We start from the raw sequence: 27,036 nt of genomic DNA, 5'->3' as shown, positions 1-27,036 counted from the left end.
TAGAAAACTAGCGATGTAAAATGCAAAGAAAAACGGCAGAATCTAGATTCATGCAGCAAAAATGGAAAACAAACCTACAAACGGAGCAAAAATGCCCAATAAACGGTGCATAAAAGCAAGATTGCAGTACTTACAGCGCGGTTATAAAGCTAGTGGAGCGACATCACGAGCCACCTGCTTTGCTTTACTTTAGCGGTTTTCCTGGCTGACTTGCTTGATCCTCCCTTCAGATTTTTGGTCTGAATAATAAAATCCACTTTCCCCCAGGTAATGCTAATAATAGCGCGAGTTTTAAAAGAAAAATGGTTGGAAAATGACGGTTTTTGCTCATTCACAAACAACAAACAAACTTGAGAATGAAGCTGCCAACGATTCCGCCAGGTTAGCGGGCAAGATCGTAAAGTAACGCTCGCTCTCGGAACCGATCAGATTGCAGGATTTGGAGGATTCCGTCCGCCCGCAAGCTTGGAAAAAAATAAATGTACTTATTCCGCTGATACAGGAATTTCGGAGAAAACACGTTGCGGTCCGCATTCAATTGTCAATCCTTGAATCTTTCTTTATTTCACACTATATAAGTGTGCGTATGTAGCAGAACAAAGTAGCTGACAAATATTCATTAAGCTAAAGAAGTTAAGTTCATTTGTGTACAGTCTCCAAAGTAGCAAGAGCTTTCTTGTTGGACACCGTCATGTTCAGATAAGCGGCAGTAGCAGAGAGGAAGTAGCATCTCAAATAATAACAGTGATAGAAAATATAAGCAAGGTTACGATCAGATTTGATTGATTAGAAGATAGGACTTCCATTCTTTCTCAAACTTATGATATGAAAGACACTTGAGGCCAAGCGGTACAGTCTCCCAGATTTTCGGAGCGGAGAATTTAAAGGACATCCTAACTAAGTTGGTGAATACCCTTGGCCTAAAATAATTCAGTTCCCTGACAAATCTTGTGTTATAATTGTGTATACGCGATGCTGGAGTCAGGACATCAAGAAAGATATCTGGAATGCTTATCAGTTTCATTTCTCATGCTATGTATAAGTTGCATGTGAAGTAGCGTACACAGTCTCTCAAGAGACAATCCACGGATTCCAATAAATCCGTTGTCGGGTAGGCAACCACCACCATTACTTTGCGGGCAATGAATAAGAACCAAACCTTGCTCGAAATTAACGCGGCCATTAAGGCCATGCTTGATTCAAACTGGAGTTACTTTTCACCTCTATCGTACATGAAGTGGTTTATTACTGGCAGTATAATTCGGTGCCTGTTATACGACAACTTTCTGTGACCCTATAATACAAATGTTTGTAACGCATGTACTGTATATAACAGCCTGTGTATATGGGCTCGTGTTGTGCGCCTACAAATGCGCGTCTGCTAGGCGTATGTTTGCTTGGAACGGACGCATGAGAGGAAAATGAACAAACACTTGGGGAAAAACCCAAAAAGCAGGAAAGATCGCAATATACGTGGCAAAAAACCGCACGTATATCGTGTCATAATTTTGAAACAAATGGCCAACCCATACAGTTGATGGTCAGAAACTCTAGCTATTGACATAATTGGTTAAATAGGTCATGGTGTTATTGGTCACCTGCCAGTTAAGCTGAGATAATATTGGCTATAACCCTACAATAGCAAATTTGACACGTAACTTACACAGAGGGAAGTTAAACAACTGTATTCAATCAAACAGGCCAGAGAAAAACACAAAAACAAAGAAGTAACTTTGCCTAGAAAACGCCTTTAAAAATCTTGTTCCACCACCCTCCTAGCCTCCCAATGCACCATTTCTTAGGGATTCATCATGCGTTCCTTCCTCGTGATCAGCTGCTGAAACAAGCGGTTAATTCCTTTCATTGTGTCTTTCAAGCAACTCAACTACATGTATGACGGGAATTAAACTATTATGAAGGGAATTAATCAATTCGTGATGGGGTGAAATGGAACAGACCTCGCAGCGAATCAATTGCAACTTCATGAAATGAATTTGCAGCAAAAACGACCGGACACCCTTTGATCACACATAGGGAAGAAAACTATATCCCTGTCGGTAATTTACAATTGTAATGTCTTCATCGCTGTCCCAGTTCAATCCATTTAAGGGTATGTGTCGTTTGTCTACATTTCATTTACCTCATGTCCCTGTATCAAGTCAGGGCACTCGTCGAATTTACCCTTACACGAATTCTTGCCAAGTGTTTTTAATAATTTTCGGATGGGGGTTTCGATTTTAGTAAGTTCCTTGAAACCTATACTATGAACATGTTCTTGAACTCAAGCCAGTTCTCTTTCTTCGCGAATTCGCATTCAGGCTAGAGTCTTGGCTTGTCTAGTTTTCCCTTCTTGGTACATAGTACAGTTTAATACGCGTTTCAACGATACAACGGTGATGTTAAAATGGGTTTTTGAGTAGATTTAACTTAAACTCACATGTTTCTCATACACGAAACCATGCTTGAAGGACAACTGCTTCGCGTCCTGTAGATTTCCACGTACTTTCACGGCCCAGATATTTCTATACCTCTGTTGCGCAGAATCTACCGTCCCCATCAAATATATTATCCAAAAGAAATAACTTAAAATATTTGTTTTCGCGACCGCCATCGAGATAGAAACTTCCCGCCGTAGTCGTACACCATGTTATCACCGTAAAAAGTAGCCTCGCCTTGTTTTCGAGGGCTACACAGCCTGGCATAAATATTGTTATCGAGGGCCATACAGTTCTTTGAGTAGAGGTTTTTCAGCATGAGTGTTTGTAGGGTTTTGAGTATATTTCACTTAAACTAACCAAAGTTAAAGAATGGAAGTACTCACATGCTTCTCATACACGAAACCATGCTTGAAGGATAACTGCTTCGCGTCCTGTAGACTTCCACGTACTTTCACAGCCCAGATATTACTATAGTTATGTTGCGCAGAATCTACCGTCCCCATTAAATATATTATCCGAAAGAAATAACATAAAATATTTGTGTTCGCCACTGCCATTGAGATAGAAACTTACCATCGTTGTCGTAAACCATGTCTGTTCATACTAGGTAGCCTCGCCTTGTTTTCGAGAGCCACACAATTCTTTGTCGCCCTTCCCTTAATTTTTCTTGAAGATAACCTGTTGTTTAGTTCTCGTAGATTCGATTATTAAATCTATTACTAGCAAAAAAGCGCAACATTTGATATCCAACCTCGAAGTACGACGATGAGCAAAATCGGTGATGGGTTTTATCAAATAAATATCGAATCATCCTAGAGCTCAAAACCCTCCCGTACAATAGTAGGGTAGGGGGGAAAAATCGAACGCGGAAGTAGAACAGCCTTAAACTGCTACGTGACCGAAGATTGTAATATTTCTTTTTTTAAAAAAATTTGATGCAAACTGTTCATTTGTTGCATGAAAACTGGAACAGTTCCAATTATTTTGAACGCTAAAAAACATTTTTCAATGCGCTAACGATTCACGCAGTAGATCTTCCTATTCGTCGTCTCTTTCTCTCAAGGCAATAATAGTCTTTACACTAGAGCCTAACCGATAAGCTAAGAAATATTTGAAGACGAGTTAATTCTAAATTTTTCAAGAAAAAGGAAGCTTCACACACAACCGTTTCTTTTTTACTTCAGGTTAACTTAAGGCTATTTTCCCGCCCAACATAATTAAGATTGATTGACATGATTCGCCTTTCTCAAAGCTCAAGAAATCGCAAGTTCGCTAGGCCTGTTTTAAGGACGGATTTCAAGTCACTTGAAACTTTCTTGAATCGTTCCAACTTTCCGACGTTAATGACATACAACGTAAAACAACTTGAAATTTTACTTAGGCCTTCACAAACTTATATTTGGTTAAGTAACACTTAACAGCTTTTTAAGTCTTACTTAACGGCCTAGTGTAAAGACAACCAATATTTATTTTGAGTCCTACCACAAAAACCCAGGCTCACTGTTTGTGTCACGTACAGGTTTCACAACATGAGTAAATAAGTAAATATAGAGAACATATGGGGCGAAGTTTAGGTCTGGAAATTTGCTAGAAAATGGAAATAAAAATCGATGAAACTTACCATGTGGCGAGTTGTCGTTGTCCTTAATATGCACACGAAGTTTCAAGAAAAATAGTCTGCCACTATACAATGTAGGAAAGACGAAGACTATTTTTGTCAAATTAAGGACAACAACTTGCCACATAATAATTTTCATAGATTTTTAATTCCATTTTCTAACAAATTTCCAGACCTAAACTTAACCCCATATGTTCTCTATATTTACTCATGTTATGAAACACGTACTTGACACTAACAGTGAGCCTCGGTTACCTCTGGTCTTACATCAGCTGGTACATCGGCGTTTTCCAAATAATTCAAAATTAAAAAATAACTAGTTTTAACTACACGACAACAGATTAGGTTGCTCCGTCAAGAAAAGCTGTTCAGTGGTTGAAGGCTACGTGACAAAACTTCAAAACAAGGTGTTCTTTCCTGACCTCGTATTGGAGTCTAGTTTTCAAGGATTTTGATAAGCGGCTGATTACGTGCAATACACAAGCCAGGCTAGCCCAGTTCGCCGCGCTGGCTTGATTGGTCGAGATCTTGGCACAACGAAAACAAAACCAACTTCCTGATTTCCATAACAACCAAGCCAGCATGGATGGCTTCTAACGCGCTGTCGCGATGCCGGGATCCCAGCCAACCGCGCTGGAATGTTTCAATTATTATAATTCATCACTCCATAAACAACAATTTTAGACTCTTTATATTATAAAACAGCTGGAGGACAGCGGGTAATGCGCCCGAGGGGTACTTCCATATATGGGGTAAATAGGTAAATTCCACCCGATATAGGACATTGTTTTCGAGGGTTTCAATCCTTTCGGGTATCATCTCATTTAATCTTAACCTTGTTGGCACTGGGGTCCCGGTGCGATCCTTTAGAAAGGGTGCCTAAACTGTATCAGCTGAAACTGAAATGCGGAAATGACCAGCTACACGAGAAACAAATCAAACGTTAAATTGAACTATCTTTTAGCGTGTTACGAAAGCGATTAAATGAAGGTTTTTGTGTTGCCATTAAACTCTTAACTCTTGTATTTGTCTTGAATATTATATCATTTTTCAAGGTTTGGGACTTGGGATATTAATTTACGTCTATCTCATCCTTAAAAAAAAGTCCGGGGTCAAGACCCTGGGCGGCACGCACCTATCTGAAATTTATGGAAGTATCCTACCACCCCCCTCCCTCTCCAGAGTGCCCCCTTAAGTCCAGGTTACTAGATTACGTTTGACTTTAAAGTTTTGCAAAGGGCTAAGGTCACTAAAATAGTTATAGCAGTTAAATAAGACAGTTCATGATTTTATACAGGGAAGATTATTATCGGCTTGGTAGCGAAGTGGCAAGAGAACGGAAATAGCATATGAAGTTTCCGGGATTCTCTCTGAGTTGTTAATTTCGTGTGTTTTTTTATAAGCATTTAAAATAACAGTTCAGAAACGTTCTACGTAAGTGTCTTCCAGATGGCAACGACTGTTTACGAGGGGAAAAATTGCATCGGTCAATCCGCGAGAGGAATGGGATAGAGGAAAGTCCTGGATCATGCTTATTTCAATAGGCCGTTTCCGAGTTCCCCCGGGCCTCTGTATCAAAACAAGGTTAAGTGATCAGCCTTTTACATGGAAACGATTTTTCATTCTCATGCAAATTTCTACTCATTTTCACAAGAAAGGTTGTGCACTTGGCCTCATTTTGGAAGTGAGGGTTTTTGGAACTCGGAAGTGGCCTATTTGCGTCTTTGTTTTTATGCTTTTATGACCCTTGCTCGCTTGCCAATAAAGCTATGTACTGAACAATGTGCATTGCTAAGGGTGAGCTTGGTTTACTGGGAGAACTGAACGTACACCATCATTTGCCGTAATGGCGCGCCCTAAAGAAGACATTGTTTCTCAAGCAAATCAGAGCCATTGTATGCAACAATACTAGCACCTTAGTGTCTGTCCTTCGTTGTTTGCTTATAGATAGCATGAACTACACTCTCCTTATCGGTAAAAAGAGCACCCTCTTGTTTTTTAGTTCACTAGACCATGTACTGAGGGCCACAACAATAAAAACATTCGAGAAAACAAATATTATGTGGTTTCCATGTGTCTGGCCATGTACCATAAGCCCAGTGTTTGCCAAAAACAGTACTATACCTAACCCACTAGACTGTGCAGCATCAGTGAAAAATTGCAAGTTATGGGAAGTTAACCACTAAGGGCCTCAAAGGTCTTGCAAGAACTACCACAACCCATGGGGAGACAACATGATAGTTCCCTTCCCATTGCATTCTCAGCAAGTGGTAGTCTGAAGGATAATGCGAAAAGCACTCCGACCATGTGTCTTAGCAAGAGTACAACCTCTGCCTAAACGTTTGATCAACCTTAGCAAAGTGTACCGAACAAAACGCTTGCGGGATAAAGTCATTAACCAAGGCTCCTAAGAGGAATGTAAGATGGTGAATCATTCTAAATTCACCTTTCTTGGGGATGACTCCCAAGGTAGATATTCTAAGGTTAGGCAGTAGGGGTTCTGAGAAAGGTCCCACTGCAAGACCTGCTTAGATCTCTTTAGTTAACTTTTGATCAACCCTATCTGGGTGCTCAGACGCCGAAACAAGACTATTGGAAAACCGGCTCTCTTAGGGGCCATAATAATGTAAACGAAAACCCCGTAAAAGCCACTTAATAAATAATTACAAAAACTTTTCTGGATAACCTGGTAAGTGTGCTGCTAAAGTCCTTGCTTTGACCGGAGATAGGAGTGTTTCAGACGTAAGGGGGTGCAGTTGGGAGTGCTCTGGATGGTAAAAGATGTTTTGGGCCCTGTATTTACAGACGGCTGTTTGGAGGCTTGTTTGCATTTGGAGATTGGGTGGCTGTTTCCAAACCAGAAACACTGGTGTTTGTAAGAGCATCCAGGACATGCAATCCCCATATGAAACTTCCAACAAAATCCCTTTGGGATAAATGACCCCCATTGTTTACTTTTTTCTGACTGGGTACTAAGTTTGGGATGGAAGGGAATGAGACCTAAGCCATAGCTCAGCATGAATTTGGTCCAAAGGGGCACCCAAGGTGTCCAGCAGCATGGTTACTCAAAAAAGAAGGAAAATAGAAACTCAGGATTGAGAAAATAGGAAACTTTGTATTAAAAAATTGGAGAAAAATAGGAAAATCAATGTAGTACTTTCGTCGACAAAGATAGCCTCCCCGCACCTCATCAGGGTTATAATGAGGGCTACAAGTCCTCAGCTTCCACGTTCGCAGGATTTAGATCAACTTTTGCGGCTTAGAAGGAATGAAAATGATCAGTAACGTTTAGTTTATTGGCTCAGTTACGCTGTAATCAGAATGATATGCTTGACTACACGTCAAGCATAGTTCGATAATCAAAGGTGATCATAATTATGCAAGTTCCCTTCCAGTTGGTGTCCAATCTTTGAAAAGCTTTGAAGAGTGAAATTTCTTACGATTGCGTTATCATTGAAGGATATCAAAATAGGACTAAAAAGTCCTATGGATAGCTTTCCTTCCATTAATATGCAATCGGTAGCTGGTTGAGAATACATTCAACTCTTTCCAAGACGGACACCTTGGGGACCTGCAGCGTGTGTCCATCTTACAGAAATGTCTGTCTTATAGAGAGTCAAATGGAGGAAGTAAAGAAAGGCAGGGACCAACTCTGAGTGTCCGTTTTACAGAGGTGTCTGTCTTATAGAGGTGTCCATTAAGAGAGAGTAGACTGTATGCTTCATTGAGTCAAAAGACCGCATAGTTCTGAGTATGGAACCAGACTTTCCACGGTGTACGCAAAATGACACTGATCTTTTTGGTACCAGATTGTAAGTGTATCATGGTTAAGTTCTAAGAACGTAACTTTCTGCTTACCTATGACTGCAAGACCGGTTTTGCAACCAAAATATTAGATCCTTCGTCAGTTGCTTAGGTATAGCTGTTAACAAGGGTCACCAAGAGAGGAAGTGCCGTAAACTAAACTTGAATCTGTTCTTTTCATGCAGCATCCACAATCCAGCTAGTGATTGGTTTTTTCAAAGTCAACATACTACTTGCTTTATGATAAATATCACTCCAAAACACATACAACTATAATCATTTATATTCCATTTTCAATTGTGTTACAAATTTTGGGTCATCCTCAGTGTAAGAACCTGTTAAACTCACAAGTGATGTAAAACAAAGGAAACAAAGAAGTCAACAGAATAGAATGTAGAACAACAAAAGGTGCGAAACGAAGGAGGAGTTCACAGGTTCTTACACCGAGGTAATCCCAAATTTTGGCTTCACCAGCTAAAAAAAAAATAGGAAAAATCGGAGATTTTATTTTAAAATAGGAGAAAATAAGAATAGGTTCAAAAAATAGGAAAAAATAGGAACTGGACACCCTGGGTACCCTGTGTCTGCCTAATGCTATGAAAGTTTGAGTTGTAGAACCTCCTAGCTCTTTGACATGACTAACCCATACTTCATGAGGGCCGAGGCACCATGAGGGGCTTTTTCTCAAGAGATGGCAACAAACGCCTGAAAGCCCGAGACCCACTGCTCATTTGATTGACCAGTCTGCCACTTAGGATTGAGTAATAAAACTAAAGCTGGTTTGCCACCATCACCTTCCTCTACCCTGAAGGTATAATGATCATCAGATTAAGTAAAGCTACTATTCAAAAGTAGTGCAAAGTCCACATACTCATTGGACCACATTTCTTTTTTGACCTTATTGGGCACAAGATGTGTTAGTGGCACAACAGCTGACAGAAAAAGGTTCTCACTTTGAGATGCGGCACTAGGTAGTAACGAACTTGTGACTCACTGTACTGCATTGTTGACCATCTTAAGTACAGTCTGGTCAGCATTGGTAGAGGAGGGGTTTGCTTCTACCAGGCCCAAACCTTTGAACATGAAAGTGGAATGGGATCCAGAACGAACTGCACCTCTGGGACTGCTGTGGCTGCTGCAGATGGTGAGGGATGCGAGACTGGGACTGTCATTGCTGCTGCTGCAGATTGAAGGGGTTGTGCAACATCCAACAATGCTTTTGATACTGCTGCTGAAATAGAAAATGTCAGAGTGGCCAGTACTTCTGCCAAAAGGGTAAGTTGCATTGTTGCCTGGGCAGCATTTGTGGGTTCTACAACTGAGCCCACCGAAGAAGGGATGGAGGTGGCTGCACTAATGAGTGCACAGCAAGACGTCTTTTGTTAACTCTCTCTGTATAGCTTTGTCCTCTCTTAGGTGGCATTCTGGTAACTACAATAGATTCAACATTAATATGCTTGTCAAAAATTACAACTGAAAGTAAAGTTCTAACAAGAGCTTGGAAAAAACAGTAGTGCACTGCACACCCGTAAGACAACAGAAGAAACAGCCACATAATGGCACCCTCAGCTAAACCATAATATATAACCAGAGAGGATGACAGTATCAAACAAAACAATCTGGCATAAATAACTACCATAACACCACAAGGTAGCTATAGGCATACAAAGTGTTGCAAGAGCACAAAATGGTACATGAATGGCACAGAGCAATAACACTCCCGCCGAATAAGTATCATGACCCATGCTGACAAAAGCCAGAACCGTACATCCCTCATAACAACCAGGGTGGTGACAATATGGCCACCCAAAACCAACAAAACTGGGGCAAACCAAATATTTGCCTTGCAGCTGACAAAAATAGCTATTATTAAAACTACTATTATCTTTTTCTATAAGTGGTGTAAGAATTTGGAACAAAATTCCTCTTACGTTACATGAACAGCGCAAAGACCCTTTCCAGCATAAACTACATAAGTTTCTGGTCAAGGTTTTGGAGACTGAGAAGGTGTATGTTGATATGAGTGCCATTACCAGTTCCTACCTTAACTCCTTATTCTGTTAAAGTGTCCTCCTTCCTTAAATCCATAGTTTTATTTAGTATCATACTTGTAATAATTTTATAATTTACTACTATCATTTCCAATTGTGCTACCAGTTATTTCTTAATTTAATTTTTTTTAAGTTCGTTTTGTTTTTGCTTTCACTCTATTCACTGTCTTTTTTCCTGACTTTTTAACCTTGAACTTTGCAGTTATTTATAGGAGACAATTATTAAATTGTTGCCCACCTATAATAGCTCTTCTAATTGTGGATAACATAGTCCTAAATTATTTACAAATTGAATAAACTGTTGCTGTTGTTGTACCAACAGCTGCAGCAGTGAGCAACACAACTAGCTTACTTATTACTATGTATTAAAAGAAATAATTGGAACAAAACTTGAAACTATTAACTCTTTCACTTGGAAAAGTTCTCACAAAATGGCTCCCCCATAGCTTTGGTAAAGGGCCTCACTTCCCATGTTGTAAAAAAGTATTCCAATGGATACATATATTGCATTAGTCATTGGCTAAAGGTAAACCCCCATTCTGCCAACCCTCACAAACTGTATTTGCCACCACACCAGACAGGGCTTAAAAATGGTTGATTGGTTGAGAGATAGTGACCTAAAAAAGTGATCTCACAGTTACTTATTGTCAATATGGCCGAGGATCAGTGGCTGATTGGGAGCTACAGTGTTTATAAAAAATATTGATTATAAAAAATTAGGTGTTTATAAAAGGTGTTTATAAAAGGTGTCTATCAAAAATTCTGTGGCCGAAAATACCAGTGCAGCCAAATTTTTCCTTCCTCTTCCTCTTGTGCACTGAGGTTGGAACCAAGGCTGTGCTCAAAGGAAAATTGAAGGGAGCCCAGTGCCCTGACCCTGTAAATTTCAGGGTGCCCAGATTTTCTAGTCGCCCGAGGGCCAAAAAGTCAGGTGCCCAGGGCCACTGGGCTCTGCTAGAGCACAGCCCTGGGAACCATCCAATAAACTCATTAATTTTTCAAACCTTCTACCACTAAGTGTATGGACTGTTGATCTTATTTCAGGTGGCAGTGCCCACACAGGAACATTCCCTATTTTTGTTATGGTTCAATAAAGACAAATAGTTCAGTAACCACATTACAAGTTCAGTAAACATACACAAGCCTAATGACATCCCATTATAAGTCCATGGCCATCTATAGTCTTAATGGTATTTATTTTTAATAGGCCTGGAAAAATATGAAAAAACTGATAGTTCAATGACCACATATCAGTTCAATAACTACAATAGTTCACAAACCACACAGCAGCCCAGTGCTACAGGCAAATATGATTCAAGGAATTGAAATCATCTACTTTAATTCTTTGGGGAAGGATGTGCAGAGGGGATGGGGAATAGGCTGACAAGGCAGTGGTCTGTATTTACACAGCTGTTTTTAAAAATATATATTTTACAAATACATTTATACATATCACTCTATTGTTTGGCATTGCAGAAAGACCTGATAGCTGCAAACTGTTAAAACCGTCATTTAAAGGGACTGTGACACGGTTCTGCGCATGCAAGGCATTTTGAGTTCTAGTCTGGCAAACCAGAAATCAAAAGTTGACTTCCGGTGAAGAATTTCTCTTCCATCGACCTTGAGAGGCCTGAGAAAGCTTTGGTTCATTTTGGTTCAAGTTTTAAACGACATATTTTGTATTTTCATGCAAGTTAGCGAGAAATTTGAGGTCATTCCTGAGAAGTGCTTAACACTGACCTGACGCAACGTGAAGAAATTTGTTCATTTGCTGACATTAAAAAGGCAATTGAAATTTATGCTCAATTTTGCATTGTTCTCTTGGGATTATCTGCATACTTATTCGCTGTATCTCTTGGTCACCGGTCAGGCACTATATGCAGATATTTGTAAGTTTAGATTGGGCGAACAGAGAGATCAGTAATATAAGGTTTATTTACATATTTTGTTTGGTGATTTACACAGGAAATAATAACAGATTCCCATTTTTGGATATTTTAGAGTATTTAAAGAATACCCACAAAAATCCCAAATTTGGAAGAGTGAGACAAGTCCCAACCAGGGAACTTGGTTATGCAAACCCGAGACGAAGTCGAGGGTTTCCATAACTGTCGAGAATTCTTCCAACCCCTCAAGTGTTTATATCAGGATATGCGAACACAGGAAAAAAGTTTTCTATATTGCTTTTATAAAATAACTTTCCAGAGAAAAAAAGCAAAACTCTCTTGTTTACAGCACTGATTAAAAGATAAATTCTTACCAGTCGCGAAGTCTTGTACACGCGTAATTAGTCTTTGTTTTGCAAAAAAGATGCCTTCCAAAATACGGGCTTTTCTCGCTTAAAATGCCAGCTCAAGCTAAAAAAAAATTGACACAGCATGTTTCTAAAGATTTTTCAAGTTTCAGCCGATGAGGAAATGGGTAAATAAAGTAAATTTGCCGAGTTTTCCAACTCAAAACCTTTTTCAAATTTGTGCTTGCGTGATAAAAGCGCGAAAAGCAAAACATCTTGACGTCACAACCACGTTTACATACCTCATGCAAACACGCCTCTTAGCCAATCAGAGCACGTGTACTATCTTAGTTATTTTATAAACATCAATGGTGCAAATTTTACATTTATTTATGATCAATCTATGCACATGTTTTGTTTGCAGTTGTGTACAAAAAACTACAATGGCTACCTTAATTTTTTTTAGAAGTATTTGTTCTCTTTCTCTTGCAATTTCCTTTTCTTCCTTAAGGATTTCAATCCTTTGTCTGAGTTCTCCATACTTTGAGCTCTGGTCTATGGACGGTCATGAGCAACAGTTTCATCTGTTTTCTTTAGTTTTCTCCAGATGGTACTTTTGCAAAATGACCGCAGGATTGTCCCTCTACATGTCTACCCTTATACAAACAAGTGTTACCCCAACAGGCCAGAAGCGAGCCTTTTTCTGAGGTTATGCTCATCATGAAAACATAACATCACAAAAAAAGATTAAAAATAGGCCAATGACAGGCTGGTTATAAGTAACAGCCTATTAGTATTGTTATTCTCATAATTTATATATAAATTATTCACCAATACAGAAACCCCTCAAAAAGAGGATTATTAGCCGGTGTGGTAAAAAACAAACAAACAAACCAACAGCACAAGACAAAACAAGTACTTACTTGATTAGTTAGTACATGTACATATAGCTCAACTTCAAAACAGTGTGTCCAAAATCACTCTAACTGTTGTTGATTAGAGTAGGCGATGATTAGAGAAGGCGAGTTTACTCTCTAACAACATAGGAGACGCATGCCACCAGCTGCAGATTCTGCTTGGCTAAGTGAATAGCTCGCAATGACAGCAAATGAAAACAAAACAAGATACACAACAAAGTTGCATGAAGTTTATTAATTTCAAGTTTTCCAAACACTGTCACTTACAAAACAAAGCAAAATTAGACTTGACAACAGAGTGCACAAGACTTTGTATGCCTAAATATGAACTAATCTTTCACCTATCGGCCAGACTCCTATTACAATTTCATTTACGAGCCGCAAGAGAAAGGACTGGAAATGGCAAAAACAGAAAAATACAGAGTGCTACACTCACCAGTTGCTCCTTCATTTCTTCTTCATGCAATAACAACAATGTCCACGAACAAGGAATTAAAAATATTCATCAGAGCGAAAAAAAAGTCATTTTTGATATGTGTTACAGGAATAAAAAAGCTCCTAAAAATTGTATTTTAAAACCTTAGAGCAGTTAAAACCACCTTAGTATGCAACAAAACAGTACCTCAACTGAATTCTAAAAAGTTCTGTTCAAAGGAGCTGATCATGAGTTGATCGCTTCATAAAATTGAGAATAGCCTTCCAATGTCTGCCACTGTGTTTCAAACCCAAACACTGGTCTTCGTTGTGTTCAGTGACACTGAAGTTGAACGCCTTGGTCAAGAAAGATGTTGCATTGCAACATCTTTCTTTAAAATGACGTGTAAAATCTTGATTCGTCGTCCACCATTTTCAAGAAGGCGGCTTACATTTTAGTGTGAATGTCCCTGAAGCATGTTTCATTTCGAAAATAAAGCAATTTGAACTTCCAAGTTTTCAAAGTGCATGACACCAAAATAGGAATGCTCGTTGAAAAACGTCTCTTCTCTGATAGCAGCTGCTCAAAAGGTCTCTCTTGGTTCGTTGCAGAAAACAACGACATGTCATTCTTTCAATTGTTTCAGTATTGTTTGGGGTCAGGGTTAGGCACCATTAGTGACTACTCTTCCGAGCAGCTGCTACGTGACCCCTTGATTTTCAGCAGGTTAACCATATCAAGTATTAAGAAATGTGTTTATGCACACATATGCTAGCGCTTGAATGAAAAGAAAGGGCTTTTATAGAAAAAGTGAACTCCAGATGTTTTTGTCGATTTCCGGCGGCCATAGTGGTGGACCAAAACTGTCCACCAATACGGCGTCTCCATACAAAGTTCTATAAAGGTGCGTGAAACGTTTCAGCAAATAATTCAGAAACTGTGCGCCACAAAGTCTTAGTCTTTTATAACATTTCATTTTTTTCTTTTCATTCTTGGCTTCCTCCACTGGACGGTTTCTAATTTATTTTCTTGTGTCCTTTTTATTGCGTGACAGTGAAAACGAAGAATTGAGATCGGCCATTTTGGTTATGTCGGCTGAAAGACTCCTTCCCTCATGAGACGACTCCATACAACTTTGAATCGCAATTTCAGGGTCTATAAGTAATAGCTCAGGTAATGCAACCGTAGAGAGTGAGATTTACCCGGGGTAGCTATCATTATCCCATATACAATCGCCGAATCCCAGCTCAAGGTCATTGAAATAGGGGGTGGTGCTGCGAATGTTTTCGACATCGTAGTGGATTGTTTTATCCACTCAACGCCTTTCAGTCACAAGAAATACTACTAAACAAGCCAAACACAACACTAAAAGAAGCCTTCAGAGTGATTTTTGGGCCGCAAATTCCTGCGATCTAAGCAGCAACAAAATGAATAACCTGAGACAAGCACACGCGGTTTCTGGTTCACCAGCCGCCGCGCCATGTGACTGCGAAAACAGGATTTTGATGGCGATTAACTTTGCTAAAAACAAATAAACATAACCCACTTAAATGATCGTTGAAACGTCCATCTCCCCTCAACGTCCTTCTGAAATGGGAAAAGGAATTCTTCCCGTGTATTCCTCAGAGAAGAAAAGATGTTTGCCCTTCCCGAAGCTGTACGAGGAAAGGCGTGAAATCGTGTGCTTGAATCGTTAAATAATACAATTGCAAGTCCCGGATGAACCCCATCCGGGATAATTTTAAAAACGCTACGCATCTCGAAACAGTCATGCAAACCCGAGTCACGCAATCAGTTCTTGTTTTGTAAAAAAGATGCTTTCCAAAATACGGATTTTTCGCGCTTAAAATGCCAGCTTAAGCGGAAAAAAATTGACACAGCAAGTTTGTAAAGATTTTCCAAGTTTTAGCGGACGAGGGAATGGGTAAATACTGGTAAATAAGGTAAACTTGTCGAGTTTTCAACTGATGATGACGGCGCTTCGCAACCGAGGCAGACTGGGCCAAGGGTTTCGTTTTCGGCGGGGAAAACGAAGTTTAATCAGTGCCGGGTTCCCAGACAGACGACAACTTTTTCTTTGCGAGGAACTTTGTCTTGTTGTGGCATTCAAAGACCCCCGTGAATAGGCCATTTGCACTAAGAGGTCATGTGACATTGTTTTTATGAAAATGAAAGTTATATGATTTTGCCTTCAAAAAAACGATTAGTGGGTCACATCTTAAACAAACTAATAGTGATTTAGTTTTTCAAACCCGCACCATTTCCTTAAAATGAGTAAGTTCGAAGCTGGTCACGTGACCAAAATGTGATTTTAAAATTATGAATTACCTCTTTCTGAACACAAATTTTGCACTTAAAGTTCAAGGGAAATGTTGAAAAGTTGATGTGGCAACGTTTACAGCACATCTGAGAGTAACTATCAAACGTTTAACAAGATATAAGCAAAAAGTAGTTTTGGCCGCCATGTTGGAGGGCAAGAGTATGCCCTCCAACATGGCGGCCAATGCAAATCATACTACTTTGTTGAAAAATCAGGTGCTATAAAATATCTCCCTTAAATGCGTTTCCTCTCAAATTTCGGGTGTAAGATGATTTTTATGTGCTCTGTCAATTTTTGGCAGCAGCAAGAGTCCAACTGATCGTTTAAAGGAAGCATTGGTCACGTGACCTCTTAGTGCAACTGGCCTATTGCATCTTATACGCTATGACGATGGTTTAATCGACGATGGCGAATTTATTGTTCTTTACGACCTGGATTATTCAATTTTGGAGGCTTTCTCTTCGTCGCGCACATCTCTTGACTTGCAGTTACGCTAAATTTCGGCTGCAGAATAGAATTCAGTGCTGCTGTAATGTTCTCCCAAATTTGTCCTCTCTCAGGGCTCCTCATAGCCACATCATTTTCCAGAGCCCGGCCCACTGGAAAATAGTTGCCTTTACTAGCGGCTAAAAACAAGACGGGAAATTATTAAATTTTAGTACGAAAAAATGAACATTTATCCTATAGTGCAACCTAGAGTGTACGAGTAAACATAGACCGTAAGGGAACGAACAGCATCTGATCAAGGGGGAAAAAGAGTGATTTACACGCAAAAAGTATAGTTTTATACTTACGTTTTAGGGACGACGGCAAACCTCTACAGTGCCTTATAAACTCTAAGTTCAGAATTGTTGGTGGAGTACACTCCAGAAGAGGGATATGGGCTTGGCAGATTGGATTGTACGTTATCCACGGAGGCGATAAATAAATGACTCATTTAATTTAACATTTTTTAAATAATCTTACATGGCTGGCTCGAAGAACCCGCAATCCCGCAAGAAGAAGCGAATCCTGTGTCCTGCTGTGTTTTTTTAACCACCCGGCGGGCAAGATGGGCCGAGCCTGACCGCTCGGGTTCGCCCGCTTTATCCAACAGGTTTCGCCCTTTTAGAAATCTGTCCTGAGTGGCAGCTTGACAATAAGATCTACCGTTAAAGAGTAATTTTCAAAAATAAGTCACAGGAGCCATTTACATTTCTTCTTCTTTTTTAATTAAAAGAAAATATTCTCAAATATTAATAGATCTTTCTGCTTCATGTTTTAAAGGTAGCTAAGGCTGAAAGAAGATAACCTGATTAGGAAAAACATTTTCTTCCCGGGTGGTCTAACATCAAAGGACGGGCCATAACTTATAAGGCTTGAGTTAGCGAGGGTTCTGGTTATCAAGGGTAAAATTACAGCAACAGTATAGAGCCAACATTAGTAAGAGTTAGCACGAACTTTTAGTTACCCTGGGTTTGAGCCCAGGCCTTCTCCCTTTTCCCGCTCCTCTCATTTTCTAATGGAAAAGCCCTGGGGACGAGGTTGGCTTCGAGTTACAGCGGGGCTGTCAGCCGCGCGCGACGAAAGTTATTTTTATCCTGCTTCCCTCCGTTTTCAAACCATACCCATTTCATTTAGTTCCATCATTTTCATGAGGTGGAGCTCTTATATCTGATCGATGGGTATTGACTGCTGCGTATTGCTTTTACGATTCTTGAACCAAGAGACTGCTTCATGGGAATCCAAATCGGTGAGTGTCTATAAGACTTTGCAGTCCAAGTTTATTTCACTACCTTTTTTCGATAATACACTAGACAAAAACACTAAAAAAAAGCCATATAAGCCAGGTATAAGAAATGATTCCGACTCACTTGAGGATACTGTTGTGTGTATAGTGTATCGTTTAAATCATATAATTCACTCCTGGCCCCAGTTGTTCAAAAGGTGGCTAACGCTATTTAGAAAATAATTGAGATCGAACGAACGATCTGATTGGTCAAAAACACCAGTAAACCCATAGAAAAAGGCATCCAGACCACTAGCCATACACAAAACCGGCTATTGATCTGCAAACAACGATTTTAGAAAGGCTCAAAAACAAAACAATTTACTTACCAAGACCTTCTTAATATTTAAAAGCTTTGGTTTTCACATTTTATTACTGTGCGTCACAATTCGCTACTGCCATAGCTTTAAAAGTTATAAAGTGCATGGCTGGAAAGAAGTTTACAGTTCACGAAGATGCCAAAAATCGCAGAGCCTGAAGATAACAACTGTGAATTTCTGGTGTAGAATGTCTCTAACCATGTGCCAACCAGCAACAAAACGGATAGTTTTAGCATTCTTGAACTATTGTATGTCAAAATTAATTTCCTGAATGAAAGAAATTGTTCCTAAGAGAGATCTGATCGAGGCTGATCAAGTTCTGGTACAAAATTGGCCGCTGCAAGTTGTAAACAAGCTGAAAACGATGATGAAAGATGTCAGAATTTCGCGCTGGTTTTTTCCAACATTTGCATAAATCATTCGGTAATATCGATGCCACAACCTTCTTCAAACCGCCTGTCTCGCCAAATCGACAAATATTAACGCCAATATGTGGCTACGGCAAAGAAACCTTTCTCCAAATTTAGAGCTACCACTAACATATTTCCATCGGTCGCTGTACGTACCACAGGCGGCCCAAGCGTAATATGAGAGTTTGTATGGGAAATGAAACTTAGATGAAATAAATGATTTAAAAGCCATCGAGTTATCAGTAAAGTGTAAATATTGTTACCCGGTGTCGTTGTCTTTGTTTTTTGCGAAGTTTCAGCGCGATTTGAGTGCTTTTACATCATCTGACCTGACAGTGCAATAATAAAAGACAAGGTAGGACAGAATTGTTCGATCGACCTTCAGAGCTGCTCAGAATCAGCTCTAAATTTCACGCGAAAAAACAAACACAGTTTCATTTTGCACCACCGAATCCACAATATGATACCTCAAGATCACCGTTCTGCAATCCGTTCCAGTAAACCTTGCTGGCCAGTGGGAGATGGGTGCGTAGAAATTTGACTTAACGAAGGAATATCACCCTGTTCTAGTGAGTTAAATCTACCCATCCTGGAAAATCTGGTAATCACGTGACCGTACACCGTACACCGCACCACAGGCATACCAATGTAAAATAACTCAATCACGAGGTATGGTAACCCAAATGCAACTCGAGGTTACTTTGGCGGGAAATCTCATAGCCACCGGCGTTTTGTAAAGCAGAGGCAACTATAAAGAGTCAATAAAGACGAAAACGGACAGCGGAGATTGTTTCTGTATCCGTGGTGTCTAAAGTATTAAGCTTAATAGATTAATTGTCATGTCCACAAATTTGGAATACAGAGCAAGAGAAAGACAGAGAAAAAGAGAAAGTAGGCGGCAGGCCAGCAAAGCTCAACGAGAAAAAATACAAAGGAGACATTTTTTTTGTTGGAAGAACAACATGAAAACTTTGTAGCGGCGGTGACAAAATGAGAAATACTAGCAGCCACCAATGCAAGGTGAAAATGAGCGGCAGTGAAAAAATAGTGACCAAGACTGACGTACGACGTTTCCTGCAAAAAACGTGTAACAAAGAAGTTTCTGGAAGTTTCACATTGTAGTCTTGCAAAACAACGGCAAAGAAATGTACAAAAAAAGTGTGCTGCACGTGCAAAGTTGTTTTTTTGTTATGAGACCTATTGTTGTTTTCCACCGTTCTCCGGCGTTGCCTTAGCCGCTTAGCATTACACGATTCTATATTTTGTTTGAACAAACTTTGAATATTATCGATAGCGTCGCTTTTAGCCCTGGCTAAATCTATTTAGTAAAATTCAACTAGTGGTCTATTATCAATGCTGCGTTCTGATTGGTTGAGCTACTACTAGGCTATGTGTTATAGCCCACTAGTAGCGAAAATCACCGGCTTTTTGGAGGCCAAAAAGGATAATAGTCCAGCTTTAACTAGCTAAAGTTGTTTCGTCTGGATATTTTTGACCAACCAGTTGGATTTTACTAAAACAATTATTCCTGTCGCCCTCATGGCCTCTGAGGCTATAGCCCATTCGGCTCTTCGGTCTCTCAGAGCCCATTCGGTCTTGTGGAATAGTTGTTAAATATTATTTGACGCTAGCGCCCAGTCACTGCCGAGCGACGAAACGGTTGAAATGCTACACTTTTACTGTCACGGATAAATGGCGCCGATTTTTGAGCTGTAGTTGATCTTTTCGATCGAATTATGCAATCCAGACGCAAGGTTTACTGGAACAAATTACAGAAAGGTGATCTTAAGGCATCACATTGTGGATTCGGTGGTTCACAATAATTGTGTTTTTTTTTTTGCGTGAAATTTGGAGCTGATTCTGAGCAGCTCTGAAGGTCGATCGAGCGATTCTATCCGACCTTGTCTCTTATTATTACACTGTCACGTCAGATGATGTAAAAGTACTCAAATCGCGCTGAAACTTCGTGAAAACAAAGACAACGACACCAGGTAACAATATTTACCCTTTATTGATAACTTGTATCGCTTTTAGTTCATTTATTTCATCTACGTTTCATTTCCTATAAAACATGAATTCTTTTTTCCATACAAACTCTCATATTACGCTTGGGCCACCTATGTACGTACAAATTAGTTACATGCGACAACTTCGCAGATGCAGCCACGTCGTTTCAATAGTATTTCCTGATCATGAGAAAGTCCAGAAAAAATAACTTAAATCACTGCTGCTTGCAAAAGTGAATGAAGTCCTCTATTACAATAGCTGCCAGTTCCGTCTGTAAGCACGAAATTACGGATCGACGCAACAAAACACAGCTGAGTAAAGTTTGACGTTCAATTTTCTAATTCTGTAGTAAACACACCATGAGCGTATTCTTTCATTGTATGTTCGCATGAATATGTGTTGACTTTTCCTGTAAAACAGCTTTCATAAGTTATCATGTAATGAGTGCAAAAACTCGTGTTTTGAAGTGCTGCTGTTTGCTGTTTGACTGAACTGAGTTTTGAGAAAGTTCGGCCCTCCTAAATCGTGAGTCATGATTGGCTTTAGAGCGAAGACATGACTTGATCACGTCACTTAAACTACATTTTTTACATAAAAGACTCCGCTGTACTAAAGTTATTTTATTTAACAATTAGTCGCCTCAGGCGACTAATTGTTTTAGTATATTTACATTAATGATTATTCAAGAAAATAAAATTATTGATCAATTTCTGACTCCGAAACATCAACAAATCTGGCAGTCATTTTGAAAACTGCTAGTTAACCAGTTTTCGAAAGCTTCGGCCTTTGTTATTCGTAATACTAACCTTAACTATCTCTTAGGTATCTTATTAAAGCAGGCGATCATAACCTGACCAGCAACGAAGCATCGCAACAGGAAAGTAGTTCCAAACAAAATTTGGGTTCATGACAAATTCACGGAAGGACTCGTCTGGGACTTTGACATTACTCTAATAAGACTTAGCCGTGGTGTAAGATTTAACGCTTTTGTACAAACAGTTTGCCTACCGAACAAAAATGAAGGGGATCAGGCTATTCCTACGACGTACGTTACGGTGGGCGGGTGGCGAGCAACCCCGGGGGGGGGGGCACTTTAGGAATTTCTGGGTGGGGATGTGCCGCTGGGAGCCTGGAACCCTTAACCTTTACCAGAGCTAGTTCAGCTGAATTTTGCTACCCTATACTAAAGTAACCTCCCCAAATCCCCCTATCCTAGAGTAGCTGTGTACCTAGTCTAGATAAAATCTTCAACCAACTGATCAGTTTCCTGAAAAATGATACCCTATTCTAGAGCCAAACGCTCTGATTTATATACCCTATCCTAGAGTAAACTGCTTGAAAACCATACCCTTCACAGCGGCACATACCTATATAGCCCATATATGGCAGTACCCCGTCGGGGGAGCAACACGAGCCCTCAGACTTGGAGAGCGCCCCAGCCCTCAAGATTCATCCAAAATACTTCGTCATACCGTTTTACAAATTCAAAGCAACCCGCTTTGCACAAATAAAACAACAATAAGCTACAACGCCACTATTACATTTTGCGCGGGAGACGGCAAAGGAAAGAGCGACACATGTCAAAGGGACAGTGGAGGACCATTTGTTCGCGAAATCAGAAGAGGACGGTAAATGCGTCGGTTAGTCATTGGTATTGTCAGCTGGGGCGAGGGGTGCGCTCAAAGGGATAAGTACGGATAGTACACCACAGAATATCCATTTCTTGATTGGATCAACAGAACTATCGAAGGCTTTAAGTATAAGATAGTTTAATTACGATTAAATAATGACTTGATACTGGGTAACTTGTAGAGGTTATGTCCTTCTTTGGTCATAATACTGTCACAGATAATTTTTTTTATATCATTGTGGATCATATCCTTATTTTGTCAGAATGGCTGCTGAGTTGTTGTTCGATTAATGGACTCGTTGGGCTAGCAAACGTTACGCGTTTACACACAAAAGAACAAAAACTACATCTCCACTTCGAATCATCCTACCACATGATGGTAGAAGGGTAATAAACCAGCCGAACAGACCTAATTTAGCTTTTATGTTTTAGTTTTTCCATTTCAGACCACGTGGTATAGTACCCCAAAGAACCGCCCTATCCACGTGCATATGTATGCATAATTTATAAAAAGACAAAAAGGAAATTCCCTTGAGAACATCCCGTGCTCTAAACTGGGAAAACAAAAAAAAGCTCTCTTGCTCCATTCAACAAGTCCACCAATCAAACAAGGATACCTCGTGCTTTCTGTTCACAGTGAGACCCATTCAAGCATTCCTAGCCCAGGAAAAAACGTTGACTTCATTGTTGGTTTCAGTCAATATTACGTTCTTCAGTCGAAAAATTAAAAATTAAATCAATCTTCGATTCAACAATCGAATTCTGGTTGATGAATTGTATTTACATTGTTCTTTTATTTATTTCAGCTTGTACGAATATTATGTCTGACACCCAGTGCCAAGAGTGGTCCAACAACAGACGCTGCTGTATTTACTTCGTGGCTCACTTTTGTAGAAAGACTTGTCGCAATTGTTATTAAAAAGCCCATGGACAAGATTATGGCTAAAAAAAAGGACTTCAGTCACATCGAGAAGCAATTGCGCGCAGAAAGTAGCCAGCAATTACTGAACTAAAAATATATAATCATGTATACGTATAATATATTTCTGTTGTTGCAAAAACGTTGCGGCAATCATAGCTTATATTTGTTCCTTTAGCGATAAAACTTCTTGAAATCTTTATTCCGTTCAAGTGTTCAGTTAACAGCGATTCCTTTTTTAAGTGCAGTGCCGCGATTTTGTGGTTACCTTAGCAGAAGTCGTAGTGGAAGGGGTAATGGCAGTGGCTGTGGAAGTGATCGTAGTAGTTATAGTGACAGTGGAAATGATAGAGGTGGTCGAAGTGGAAGAGCAGGTGCAGGTGGACTGAGTGGTAGTGGCAGTGGCAGTGGTAGTGGAAGTGATAGCGGTAATAGTGGTAGTGGTGCTGTAGTGGTGGTGGTGCTGTTGCTGGTGGTTTTGGTAGTGGTTGTGGTAGTGGTAGTAGTAGTATGGTAGCTGCAATACTAGTACTCAAGTCTGCAGTGGTGGTAGTTATTTAGTGTAAGGGGTATTAGGGTTTTACAAGCTAATTGGGGACACCTCAGTCACCATAAAGATTAAAGTCAAATTTATGATGCGATAGTTTTAGACGTGCATTCCAGTAGGGAAGTGCTTTAAACGGACTAACCCTCGAACCGCTTTATATAGTCTAAGGCAAGCGGCAAACGTATCCACAGTAAATATGTTTGCCAGTTTTTTATGTATGTATATCCATAGAAGTCAATACAGATGTCAACTAGTCACGACTCTAATAAAACCCACTGATTAGCGGTGGTTCTACTTACTCGACGAACGCGAGTTGGATAAGATAGTATTGGAATAGCCGTCGGGCTATCCAACCGTGGGTGAGTGGATTTCAGTTGATATCAATCGTCAAATCGTAACGTTAACACAAAATTTACCATTACTCAGCAAAATACCTTAAATACAAGGAATTTAAACCATAGTCTCTTTTCACCTTGACTTTTGTATGCAATGATCGAACTTGCTTATGGGCAAGAAGGGACTGTTTCATGTTGCCGGAAGCGCTTTTAACAAATTGTTAAGTCTAAAAAAACTGAAGAGATTCGGGTCACTAAATGTGTTTCACAAACTTCCAAAACACTTTTTATTAATGGGTTCATGCAGAACTTTTTTATAGAGGGTCACAAAATGTTTCTTCAGAAATTTCAAAACAATATTTATAAAGGTTTTGCTAGATTTCTCTTAAAGACGGTCACAAAATGTTGCTTCAGAAATTTCCGACTGAAACAGTTTCTATGGCGATTGTTGCAGATTTCTTCTAAAGACGGTAACATACTGTTGCTTCAGAAATGTCCTAAACAGTTTCTAACCCGTTCTAATGCCAAGTGAAATATTTTAAAACGGGGAATTATGGCACAAATTCGACAATTAGGGGATAAAATTGCCAACAAAACATGAGAATCTGGTGAACATGAGGTCATTAATACGAGTTAGCAGTATTACTGTCAGCAGAAGAACAAAATGCACGTTATTTTTTCCATTTTTTGCCAAATGAGACATGTCACAAAAACAAGATGTTATTAAATGATTACCAGGTTTCTTGCTCTGAACCAAAGGATGGAAAATGTCTTTTACTGCAAAATACCTTATTTTCTTTCCTACTAAAAGTGGAAAGAAGTTGGAAGTTATTCTATTTTATTTCCATAAATAGAAATATACGGCAAAACTTGTAACTTTTTTCTAACAATGAGCTAGACTCTTGTTCAAACGTCATTTTATTCAAGCTGAAGAAACCATGGAAATTTACAACGTCGTTTTAGGAAAATCATCTGATTATTATCATGTGTACGTTACCAAATAACGTCTGACGAAACTCATTTCGTTCTTATTATAACCAAGATCAGAATTACTACAGATATTTGCTACAGTTTTGCATGTGTAAAATTCCTTGAAAGTCTGTTTTTGAAAAATTAATAATGGTTGTCATAAGACAGCTTGTTGTTGTAGTCGCGTGCGTAATCCACTAACAAACCACACACTTCTATTTATTTTTTTGACTACATCTCTTCATTTTTAACGTTCCAGGGCTTCCTTTCTTTTCTCGATTGGCCGTGATCCTTTCCAATGTTCAGTCTCGGAAAGCGTCTAATATAGCACACTTTTCACCCTACCCTATCAGTAAGTTATTTTTCTGCAGCCTTGTATGTTTGAAAACTGCTACAAATACGTGCCACTTATGCAAGAGACCAGCAGAGGAGCAATCAAGAGTATACGCTGTGATTATATACTGATATAGTATTCATGTATGGATGTCAGTTGACATCGATAATTCACAGATTAACAGCTATTGAATAGCTATTCCTCCCATAGGAAAACTTTTTTTCTACTTAGGAGGAAAGCAAAACTATGGCGTATTCCTATCCTTTCAAACAATTTCAGAAACTAACTTGGTATTTTGTAAAACAGCTTATCGTCAATAAAGGGTGGCTGCCAGTTTCCCGTCGCTGATAATTTTGTGTATTCCTCATCCAGTAGAGGAGCACAACCCAGAACTTACTCTCAAAGGTACTACTGCCAATACCGCTGAAAGTAAAAGAACCTCTCTCTTTCCTGTTTGAAAATGAACAGATGTTCAAACACATCGCTAGTGTTTGGATTACGTGCTTCTACAGAGGCTTCGGCAGTCACTGGATCAATGAGAACACTTGTCGCTGTACTTCAAAAGTGTACTCAGGCTCTTCCTAATTCTTACTCGCGTCGTAATTCCGACGAGATCAAAAGAGATCGCTTCTGGAATTATTTACGGGACCTCTTTTCAAATTCTCCCTCTGAGTTCCTAGCTAGGGGACTTTTCTTTTTGGTGTCCATAACTGAGTTGTCATAAAGACGTTTCTGATGCATTGCGAATCAGTCTAGCCTGCGTGGCAAGAGCAAAAAGGGAAGGGGAGGGGGAGGGAGAAAAGCGCGAAAGAGGGGAAAGGGGAAGAGAGCGACTGCTATAAGAGCCGGTGTTTTTGTATTCCGTCCACCATTTTCTCAACTAATCCGATAACGTCAACTGTCAATACGTGAGTCCCAAAGACACGTAGGGGTCGCTTCTCAGCGTGGTCCGAACTTAATTACTTTGTTTACCGGAAATTGTCAAGTCGAGACGCTTTTTTCAAGTGATATATCATAATCGAGCAAAATAAAACATTTTTGTAGTTTTTGCTCCAGCATCAAACACGACAAACAAAGACTACGAGCACTCTTTTTTACTACTTGCAGTCTACGGGAAACAATGATCAGTTTCGTGTGAATACATAAAACCTTTGGTCGTAACTCATCAAACACAATGGTCACAACGAACAGAACAGTGGCCAGCCTCAGACGTGAATAATGAAAGGAGTATTATAAACAATTGGTAAAAAGCTCAGCGGATAGTTTTTACCAAAGCTTCAGCTCTCTCTTTACAAACCATTTAGAAGTTCATTCAAGACGGTATATGTTTTTGCGGAAAAGGCAGTCCTGTGAATATCGGCATTGCAGAAGTCTGACAAGAATCGTAATCGCCTTGAATCACCGCTCGGTGTTTGGACAAACCCAGTATACAAAACCTCGTGAGCATCTCTGTCTACTAAACAGGCTATTACCGTAGGTTTTAGTTCGGATTTTAACGTGATCTTCAAAAGCTTATGTCACCAGAACACCGTTTCTTTGATGCCTGTAGCCTGCGGAAAAAGGGAAAAAGGGAGGGGGGTAGGGGACTTTTCCCTCTTTCGTGCTTTTCTCCCTCCCCCTCCCCCTCCCCTTTTTGCGCATGCCACGCAGGCTAGATGCCTGTATCATGTTTGTCTCTCACTAATACACGCCAGGAAACACGCCAATAAGTTGCTCATTACGGTTCAGCCAATCAGGAATTTGCGGACGACAGCGTCCGCAGAAATCAACAAAGTGGGGTTCTTATAGCAGGCGTCCCTTACCCTTTCTCCCCAATCCACATCCCTTTTTTGCTTTCTCCCTATCCCCTACCCCTTTCGACGCCTGCTACGCAGGCTATGCGAATCCTCTGAGTACACAACTGAATCAGTGAAGCTCGTAAGTCATTTGACCTTATTTCAGATCTGTCTTTCAATCAAATACTTAAATTTCCTGGGCGGCTTCTTGAAAAAATGCATTGCG

At 39.8% G+C, this 27,036-nt stretch overlaps 2 protein-coding genes across 3 annotated transcripts in view; both read right to left on the bottom strand.

Moving 5' to 3' along the window:
• LOC140945620 (furin-like) overlaps positions 1-3,032 on the bottom strand; it is a 44,193-nt gene extending 41,161 nt beyond the window's left edge. Inside the window, exon 1 of one of the 2 annotated variants that reach the window (XM_073394640.1) lies at positions 2,822-3,032. In XM_073394640.1, coding sequence (XP_073250741.1) covers positions 2,822-2,995 — 174 coding nt within the window. In that variant the 5' untranslated portion in view covers positions 2,996-3,032. Of the gene's footprint in view, positions 1-2,437; positions 2,669-2,821 lie in introns of those variants that run through there. The other variant, XM_073394639.1, reaches the window with a different exon arrangement.
• The window catches only part of LOC140945339 (uncharacterized), a 554,440-nt gene that overhangs the window by 233,699 nt on the left and 293,705 nt on the right, over positions 1-27,036 (bottom strand). The gene's annotated exons all lie outside the window — the stretch shown is intronic.

This window comes from Porites lutea, chromosome 8, assembly GCF_958299795.1.
Source record: "Porites lutea chromosome 8, jaPorLute2.1, whole genome shotgun sequence".
In the NCBI taxonomy this organism is placed as follows: Eukaryota; Metazoa; Cnidaria; class Anthozoa; order Scleractinia; family Poritidae; genus Porites; species Porites lutea.
The sequence above is the reverse complement of the archived record's forward strand: the minus strand, read 5'-3'. Positions and strand labels throughout refer to the sequence as shown.